The sequence below is a fragment of the Dipodomys merriami genome, unplaced genomic scaffold, assembly GCF_024711535.1.
Source record: "Dipodomys merriami isolate MVZ:Mamm:240054 unplaced genomic scaffold, mDipMer1.0.p SCAF_50, whole genome shotgun sequence".
In the NCBI taxonomy this organism is placed as follows: Eukaryota; Metazoa; Chordata; class Mammalia; order Rodentia; family Heteromyidae; genus Dipodomys; species Dipodomys merriami.
The window spans coordinates 7,863,672-7,873,447 of NW_027206069.1; the positions used below are offsets into that span (position 1 = coordinate 7,863,672).

At 51.1% G+C, this 9,776-nt stretch overlaps 1 protein-coding gene across 2 annotated transcripts; it reads left to right on the forward strand.

Annotated features, from left to right (window-relative positions):
• The first annotated feature begins 325 nt into the window (after positions 1–325).
• LOC138810574 (corticosteroid-binding globulin-like) lies at positions 326–9,535 on the forward strand. 2 transcript variants are annotated; one of them, XM_069997786.1, is made up of 5 exons: positions 326–406; positions 3,511–4,143; positions 5,762–6,032; positions 7,396–7,543; positions 9,216–9,535. In XM_069997786.1, the coding sequence occupies exons 2-5, from the start codon at positions 3,531–3,533 to the stop codon at positions 9,399–9,401; spliced, it is 1,218 nt and encodes a 405-aa protein (XP_069853887.1). In that variant the 5' UTR covers positions 326–406; positions 3,511–3,530; the 3' UTR covers positions 9,402–9,535. The 2 variants fall into 2 exon arrangements, with proteins under 2 accessions (XP_069853887.1, XP_069853886.1); XM_069997785.1 differs by having other exon boundaries at positions 327–406; positions 3,514–4,143.
• The last annotated feature ends 241 nt before the right edge of the window (positions 9,536–9,776 follow it).

The following is a 9,776-nucleotide window of genomic DNA, read 5'->3' on the forward strand; positions in this document are numbered from 1 at the left end:
CAAATGACATGCATTTTGCTTCTTATCAAGGGCATAGGTGACTTCTTATCAAGGGCATATGTGACTTCTCTGCCAGCTAGCAAGGAGCAAACACAAGCACAATTTTTATTAAAAAAAAAAAAACTCATATCTAGCTGGATAGAGCTAATGAAAACGAAAAACTTTCAGAGAAAAGTTAATTTGCTGTATTTACTCATATTTCGGGGGGGGGGAATTCCCATTAGTTAATGATTGGGGTTGGGGACCACTGAATGATGAAGGACACTGTCCCTTTGTAACCATTAACCAGCAAGGAAGTAGGCAAACAAGATTTAGCAGGGGCATCCCAGCCTACTTACTGTACACAGGCTGGGATCCCAAGCAGCAGGACCAAGCCAGTGAGAAGAACCTCAGTCCACTCAGAACGGTGAGTGACTTCTCTGTGCCCCATACCCCCTGCCCCTGCACCTGCTGGCTCTCCAGAACAACGCTCTGACTGCAACTGGCTGACTTGTTTGCTTTTTCCAATGGAGTGCTGAGCATTGGGGCAGCCAGCAGTGATAAGAGGTAACCCCGGGGAGCTCTTCCCAGGTCCTGGGGTCTGCAGGGTACCAGCTGGAGTTTTGATTTCCCCTGATCTCCTGCACTGCAGAGGGCTGGGCCTGAGGGCTGAAGCTGAATTCCAGCCTCTTGCACTGCAAGGCTGAAGCTCCTAAGCTCTGCCAGACCAGGGCAGGCGAGGCTGAGAGCTGACTTAGACTGGGCAGCAACCTGAGGCCACCCAGAGGGCTGCATACCTGGCACAGGACAGGAGTCCTGCATACTCCTCTGCCGCAGATTCTTGGGGTGACCTGGGACAAGGATGAGGCATTTAGAATACACTCTGTGTGCATCCTACCACATGTCCACATGTTCTGAGGCCTAGAGCTCTGTACAACCCATGGGTTAGAAAGAATAAACACAGGGCTAGGAAGCTGGCTTAGTGGTAGAGTGCTCGCCTAGCATGCACGAAGCCCTGGGTTCGATTCCTCAGTACCAGATAAACAGAAAAGGCTGGAAGTAGCACTGTGGCTCAAGTGATAGAGTGCTAGCCTTGAGCAAAAGAAGCTCAGGGCCAGTGCCCAGGCCCTGAGTTCAAGCCCCAGGACTGGCAAAAAAATTAAAAGAAAAGTAAACGCAGATAATCACTCCATAAGTCACCTCAGGAAGGAGGGACCAGGAGCCAGGAGGACATTCCTAAAATGAAACACACGAGTAATATTGAGGCTGTTTTTTCCTTCGCTGGGCTCTCCTAGAGCTAGGCCTGGGTTGCTCCACCTCATTGCTATCTGTTTCTCATCACTACCAAGGGTCCCAGATGACCTGGGAAGGGAGGCCTTAGCCCAACGGCAGTGCGCCTGGTACCACAGCAGTCTTGTGAGGCAGAGGGATTTGATTCCCACCTTGGAGGATAACACAGGGGAGAGGCGGGGATCCGGCCTCTGATCTCCCAAGAGATAGAAGGAAGGAAAGGGGGGCCCAACTTAGTCTTGGCCTTATGTCACTTGGGGTCCTTGTTCAAGAGAGAATTACAGACACACATGGCAGTGACCAGAGCTGAAACAAAGATGATCCTGGTTGTGACACAAGCAGAGGCAGAGAGGACAGAAGAAAGTCGGCTGCAGGTGGTGGTGACGCACTTGAGTCTCAACGACCAAGAGGTGGTGATCCAAGCCAGGAAGGAAGTGTGCATCAACAGAAGAAGCCACACGAGGCAGAGCCATAGGAAAGCTGTCTGTCTCCAGATCTCAGCTCACCCTAGAACAGAGCTCCACACTGGGGAACTATAATAATTTACCCTGCTCTGCCCTGCCCTGACCTGCCCTGCCCTGCCCTGACCTGACCTGACCTGACCTGCCCCGACCTGCCTGTCTTGCAGTAAGATGAAAGTTAAATGTGACAAGAAAAACCTCTAACACCCTAGGTTGCTGTGCCTGAGACTTCAAGTGGTCAGAATTAAGGTTGGCGCAGGACTGTCATTAGGGACTGTCACGAGAGTTTCTTGGGCACATCAGAGGGGTTTAGGCCCACTCTGTGGGAACTGGGGAGCCTACTACAAGCTCTTTGGCAGGAACTTTGGAGACAGGCTGCAGAGAAGAGATTGGAGGAAGCCAAAGAGGAAGCACAGATTCAGCATGGGGGACCTCTAAATCCTAGGAGAGAAGCCAGGATTGCCAGCCTTATTTTACACTGGGGAGACTGAGGCAGAGCACAAATAGCCTGCCCCTTGTCATCTAGTTTATAAATGACCATTCTGGGATCCGAACACAGCTTCTTCTGCCACAAAAAAATGAAATGTCCCAAGGACTCAGAAATGCAAGTCAGAAACCAGAGCTGGAGAGAATCCATGAAGGCAGCTAGGCTCCCGGGGAGTGGGCGGGTGGGGCCGAATGGGCTCCAACTCCATTGACACAACTAGCGTAGAGAAGATAGCAGGTCAGAGAAGCCAGTGGAGTTGTTACCTCCCTTTGGAGAGACAAGGAGAGACACAGGAGTGGCGGAAATGTGAAGGGAGGCACACAGGGAACAACGGAAGAGGCCGGAGATCAACTCAGGATGCTTACATGCAGCTTGGGTTGGGACCATGCCAGGACAGGGCCTCCCACATATTCTAGGAAGACTGGGGCACCCAGTAAGGAGGTTACTACCAACATATATAACAAAAAAGAAAAACCCTGAGCTTGATGACTTTATTGGTGAAGTCTACTAAACATTTAAGGAATATGTACCTATTTCTCTCAATGTTGCCAAAAATTATAATTATATATATATATATATATGAATATATATGTATGTGTACATATACATGACATCTGCGTCCTTTTTTTTTTTTTTTTTGGTCAGGTGGTGGGGCTTGAATTCTGGGCCTGAGTGTTGTCCCTGAGCTTTTCTTTGCTCAAGGCTAGTGGTCCACCACTTTGAGCCACAGGGCCACTCCTGGTTTTCTGATGGCTAATTGGAGGTAAGAGTCTCATAGAACTTCCTGCTCAGGCTGGTTTTGAACCACAATCCTCAGATCTCAGCCTTCTGAGTAGCTAGGATTCCAGGTGTGAGCCACCAGCACCCAGCTCTTCCTCCTTTTCAAAGGACATTTTGGGTCCAGGATTCTTGATGAACAGTGGTTTGTTTTTCTTTTAGAACTTGGATTATTTCTGTTCGGTGGACACTTAACTTTTCTGCCTTTCTAGTTGCTAAAATCAGGTAAATATTATTTATTTCCTGAATGTTCTGGTGCCGGAGACGCGAGAAAGTATAACTAAAGTAACAGATCCACATTGAGTATTAAGTAGGCATTTGATCAATCCCTGGGAGTATAAATCACATCTTCCAATAATGACACTAAAGCCCAGCCTTGGTATGACTTGTCCCATTTCACACAGCGAGTTGTGTAGGAAGGAAGTGAGGCCCAGGTGGGTTTTCTGACTGCCTCCTGCAGACTCATATCTTGATGACTCAGGAATCACATTACCTAACTAGTATTCTTGGTTTTAGCAGGGCCTGGTCCTACCACAATGCCATTCACCCTGTGTACCTGTCTCCTCTGGCTCTCAACCAGTGGCCTCTGGACCATCCAGGCTCAGGACCTCAGTGCCACTGTGAGCACCAACAGCCCTCACCGGGACCTAGCTCCAACCAATGTTGACTTTGCCTTCAACCTGTATCAGCGCCTCGTGGCCTCCGCTCCTGATAAAAACGTCTTCATCTCTCCTGTGAGCATCTCCATGACGCTGGCTATGCTGTCCCTGGGGGCATCTGGCCACACACAGACCCAGCTCCTCCAGGGTCTGGGCTTCAACCTCACCCAGACATCAAAAACTGAGATCCATCAGGGTTTCCAGCACCTCTATCGCCTCCTCGGAGAGTCAGACACTGGGTTGGACATGACCATGGGTAACGCCTTATTCTTTGACCAGAGCCGCCTGGAACCACTGGAAAAGTTCTCAGCTGACATCAAACACTACTATGAGTCAGAGGCTTTGGCCACAGACTTCAAAGACTGGGATGGAGCCAGCAGAAAGATCAACAAGTATGTGGAGAATAAGACCAAGGGGAAAATTAAGAACATATTGTCAGACCTGGGTAGCCCTGCCTCCCTCATCCTGGTTGACTACGTCTTCTTCAAAGGTAACTCTCCCCTCCAGACCCCTATCCCAGGCTGACAAGGCCTCGCCCACCATTGCCAAAACTAGCACAGCTGTCCCAATCCAAGACATGCTTTGGGGCACACTCAGCCATGGGAAGCTCCGTCTTCATCACAGTACATCTGGGAAAGTGTGATTATAACATTTGGCCAAATTCAGATGGACACTCCTTAGAGTTGAGCGAATGGCTTGAGTTCTAAGAGGCTGCTCTGAGGCTCACTGTGGTAACCATGAACAGCCTGGCTGTCTCCTGGCCTATAGATATCACCAAGCAACACAAGCTCTGACCCAGAGACTACCAATCCAGCCTCCTCTGGGTCAGAGTGCCCTGCCCTGGCATCTTTCTGACACCCCCAAAGCATTTTTACACACCCCTAACAGCGTTTCCAGGCAGCTCTGGCCAGGGCCTTCCCTGACCACCTTCAGCTGACATCAGTTGGTACTGGGTGTTCCAAAGTGTTGTTCATAAACATGGCAAGGAAAACTCATCCAAGTCCCACAGTCCAGAGCCCCTGGCAGACCTACGAGGAAAACCGCCTTGGGAACTCCACAGGCATTTGTAATTGTCTTATGCATCCTCCTTCACCACCACCGATAATGATTCTGATCAGGCAATTTGGAGATACCTTATTCCTGAGACTAAAACTCAACTCTCTCCTCTACCCCAGTGAGTCTCACTGAGGGGGATTATTACCACCACCACCCCAATTGTACACACACTCACTTCCCAGGGACACCAGATGATGTCTGGGGCATTTTGGATAGTCACAGCTGAGGAGGGGGATAGTATGCTGTTGGTGTTCACTGAGTAGGGACCAGGCAGGCTGGTAAATATCCTACTCACAAGCACAGGACAGCCCCTCCACAGTGACAATGACCCCCAAATGATCATTGTGCCAAGGACAGGAAACTAATCTGGAGTCCTCTTTTCTCTTCTCTACTCTCCTGTCTCAGCATTGTTCCCTTTCTCAAAGCTCCCAACAGATTACACACACACACACACACACACACACACACACACACACACACACACAGCTGAATGTCAGCCATGAGTATGTAGCCTCCAGAGTGAGGGCTGGGGAGTCTGTCGCCCTGCAAACCTCCTCTCCTGACTCTGCGTTCAGCCGGTGGAGACCAGAACGCCCTCGTTCCACGTACTAGGGGTCCACAGGCTCCTCCAGTGACTGGTAAGGGGTGTGAGGAGGAGATGGAAGAGATAAACCAGTCCCCCACAAGAGTCCCTTCTGGTCCTGACTGAGGACCTGGAGTTCCAGGTTTGACATCAGCCACATCTTCCAGCACTCTGATATCAGGGAGCCAATGCCCACCAGTGGGAGCCATACCCCTAACATCAGGCCTAGCACTCTGTCTCTCCCCTCTTGTGTGTCTGAAGCCAAGCTCAGAAGCAAAGCTCATCCTCAACCCTCCACAAAGCTGAGGGTGGAATACGCTTTAAGCCTGTAGGATTGTGACCTCTTTTTGGACATTTCTGGGGATCCAATTGGGTGTGCAAGAGACTCCCAGGTAGCTCATCCCAAACTGTGCTCTTTCGCTGGTCCTATAGAGCTGACTCCTGCTCCCTCTTTCCCACCTCTTCCCAGGCATATGGTCATATGCTTTTGACCCAGAAAACATCAGAGATATGGACTTCCATGTGAGCGACACAGTCACAGTGAGGGTCCCTATGATGTTCCAGACAAGCACCATCAATTACCTCCACGACACGGAGCTCCCCTGTCGGCTGGTACAGATGGACTACGTGGGCAATGGGACTGTCTTCTTGGTCCTTCCAGAGCCGGGACACATAGACACAGTCATCGCTGGGCTAAGCCGGGACACGGTTGAGAGATGGTCCAAGTCCATGACTTATCGGTAAGCCCTCAGGTGCTCTCGGGAAGCTGGGCAGGCAAAAACCAGATGCAGCTGGCCTTCTGTCAGCATTCACTGTCTTCCTGTCCACCACACCCCCATGTAAGATCCCCCCCAGCCTCCCACAGAGTTACAGCGGTCAATCAACACAGAGGTCTCTGGGGGATTCCACAAGGCAAGCAGTAGGTGAAAGAGGCACAGAAGAAGGTATCTGTGCTGATAGACGAGTGGTCACCAGTGAGCTCCTTCCTCTAACCTCTAGCCCAAGTAAGGGCTAGTTCAGGGTTCACACACAGGGGAAGTTGGCTGAAGATGTATTAGTGATGGAGAAAGCAAAGAGGGAGAGGGACAGGGGAAAGGGAGAGGGGAGAGAAGGAGAGGGAAAGGGAGAGGGAAAAGAAGAGCCTCTCCCATAATGACCCACGTCTTCCAACCAAGCCCCACTCCTAACAGTCAGTCAGCTGTGAACTCCAGAATGGATTGATCATTGACCCCATCCGCACCACCAGCCTGCGGCTGAGCCTTCCACACCTGAGCCTTCTGCGGGAGAACTTCACGTCCTAACAGTAACACTTTCCCACAGTCACGTATCTCTCTTGTCTTTGACTCTTCCTCAACTCCTTTGTGGATAGTGTGGCTCAAAGCTAGCACCGCTCGGTGGCCTGGCTCCAGGCTAGGGCTGAGGGCTGCTTTTGCTAGCGACCAGCTTAGGATTGTGAGCGATCCCAAGCACTAGAGAACTCAGGTGCTTTTTCTGACATCTTTAGTGTCAGGGTTTCATACATCTGTCAGCCATGCATTCCCTCCTCATCCACCCCATCTCGGTGTGAACTCACTTACTTTTCTTTATGCTAGATGACATCAAGTTCCTGTTGCACAAATCCTAGGGACCCAGCCCCTCTCAGCCCCCAAAGGACACAAATGAGCTCAGCCCTGTGTGCCAGGGCACGGGCAGGAGGGGGAAGACCCTCAGCACAGGGGCGCAGCGGTGGACCAAGATGGCTGCTCCCAGCTGGGTGCTCCTCTACCCCTTTGCTTCTATCAGAGAGGGGTCTTCAGGACCCCTTCGTTACCAGCCATTGCCTTCAGTGCTCAGTGCTCCAGCTGCATTACAGGTGGAGAAACTCAAGAGAATCACCTGAACCAAAAGAATGGATACTTGAAGGCCGTCATGTTGGAGGAGGAAGCAGCTCCTGCCTCCTACCCTGTCCCTTCCATCCCCAGTGAGCAGGTGGGGCTGAATGGGCCGAAGCTGGAGGAAGTGTCCAAAGAAGCGGGCATCTTGCTGGGAGGCCTTGGCTCTTCGATGTCAGGTCTAGCCTTGGATTGCCTAACCTCGTCTCCCTGCCCCTCTCTCCCCCAACAGTCTGGTGAATGTGTACATCCCAAAGATGTCTATCTCCGGCACCTACGACATGGGTGGAGTGCTGGCGGAAATGGGCATCCCAGACCTGTTCACTAACCAGACGAATTTCTCTGGGATCACTCAGGTGGCTCCACTGGAAAGATCAAAGGTAACTCTCCTGGGAACCATCATAAAGCCCCTGGGGAACAGATCCAGGTCCCTGGCCGAGAACCCAAGCCCAGTCCACCACAGTGGAGCAAACAGAGGTTCAACAAGGAAATCATGTCACCCACGAAGCTGGGGACCAGGGAAGGAAGGCCACAGCTGGGGAGAGGGGACGCTGGAAACCGAGGGTGCAGAGGCAGAACTGTGAGCCATCCCTTGCCTCGTGTTTCCCTTAGTCACTCACTTATTAGCTGGGCACCGTGGCTCATGCCTGTAATCCTAGCTTCCCAGAAGGCTGAGGTTCAGAGGATAACAATTCAAAGCCAGGCTAGACAAAAAATGTCAGTGAGGCTCCAACTTTAACTAGCTAAACGGCTGGAGGCACAGTCCAAGTAGCAGAGCACCAGCTGTAGAGAGGGCCAGGCCTTGAGTTCAAGCCCTGGAACACGCACTTTAAAAAAAAACAGTAAGAAAAGAACACATAGTAGGTGCCAATCTGCGTAAGCCACTCAGAGGTGGCACTGCCTTTTTTTGCCTAGGTTGGGGGCTGCCATGCATCTTATCAAAGCCATTACTGTCTTCTTTTCTCTTGTTTGACTTGTTTTTCTTTGAAAAGCAAGAAAGGAATATATTTGAATCGTAGGGAAACCAAGGCCAGCTGCCTTGTCAGATGGTGGGTTTGTCCCACTTTCTAAAATGAAACTTTAACTCCATGAAGAGCTTTCCCATGCTCACCGTGCAAGCAAATAACAGCGCAGTACTTCCATTTCACCTCGGGTCTGTGGACTTAACACGTCATTTTTTCAACATCCACTGCTGGGAGTTCCAAACCCAGCTCAGCCTGGGAGCTGCTAAGAGCCTCAGAGTCTTTGCTAAAATCCAGACTAGGGGAGCTTTCTTGCCACATAAGCATTATACGCTACAGTATCGCCTGCTGTTTTGTTCCACTTGGTCTGCCCAAGGCTTCAGTACAACCCAGTGAAGCCTTTGTGTAGATGTCAAGATTCCTTCTACCTTCAGTCACAGGAGGAATGTCCAACAACCAAAGATTTGCATCTCACCTTCTGCCTTGGCTTATCCATTTAGGCCCAAGCATGAGGCTCTTTTGTTTTTGCCAGTACCAGGATTTGAACTCAGGGCCTTGTGCTTACTCAGCTTGCATGCTCGGCTGGTGTTCTACCATTTACAACAAACTTCTTTCATTTTTCCTGATTATTTTGAAGATAGATTCTCTTCTTTTCTGTGTAAGCTACAAACTTCCATCTTGCAGATCTCAGCCCCCTGAGTAGCCAGGATGGCAGGCAGGAGCCACTGGCACACATCCCTCCCCCCATCCCATCCCGCCCCCCACCCCCGACACAGGTCCTTGTAGAAAGCTCTATCCCTGTATTTCCCCAGGATGGTGGACAGAGCGGGAGGCCTCTCCCAGCCTGGGATGTGGGAATAAGTTTCCAGGAAGGATGGTGATGCCCATTGCACGGATCTCTGTGTGGTGAAGGCAGACTGACCCTGCCAACTCTGGGCGGCCTCAGTGCAGCCCTGGGTCTGGCCCTCACCTTGGGGCTGCCTCCCTCGTGGACAGCCTGCCAGAGACCTTCAGTGTCCATGAGACATGGTGCAAACAGTCCCTGATACGTGGCCCAGACTCACCTCCTGCCCCCGGTATGTTCTGACAGGTGATCCACAAGGCTGTGCTGCACCTCAAGGAGAAAGGACTGAAGCTTCCTGTCCCCAAGAAGGTCACTAAAAACCTGGCCACTAAGTCTCCCACCTTCATCCTCAACCATCCCTTCCTCATCCTGGTCTTCGATGATTTCACGTGGAGCAGCCTGCTCCTGGGCAAAATTATGAACCCCATCTGACAGCCTCCCCCCCCACCAGCTGTCTGACTTTGGGAGAGTGGGAGCCTGTCCCCCATCTCCTCCAGTGTCTCCCCCATCTAACCAGAGTCATCCTACCTTATGTATCTTGTAATAAATAACAGTTCAAATCACAACATCCGTGCACGCCACAGATCTGGTGTCTTAGACTATCTGAGCTGTCATAACCAAGTACTGAGTTTTGCACAGTTTGGGGGGCTGGAAATGTGAGATCGAGGTGCTCACATGATTGGGGGCTCTGTGGTTCCGTTGCTGGTTCAGAGATGGCACCTGCTCACTGTGTCCTCCGATGGCAGGAAGAGCAGAGAGACCCATGTGGGGTCTCATTTATCAGGACACCAGGACACCTATCTCATG

Coding starts and splice junctions, on each gene's coding strand:
- LOC138810574 (XM_069997786.1), top strand. CDS start 3,531: ATGCCATTCACCCTGTGTACCTGTCTCCTCTGGCTCTCAACCAGTGGC. Junction 6,033..7,395: donor TCCAAGTCCATGACTTATCG/GTAAGCCCTCAG, acceptor CTCCCCCAACAG/TCTGGTGAATGTGTACATCC. Junction 7,544..9,215: donor CTCCACTGGAAAGATCAAAG/GTAACTCTCCTG, acceptor ATGTTCTGACAG/GTGATCCACAAGGCTGTGCT.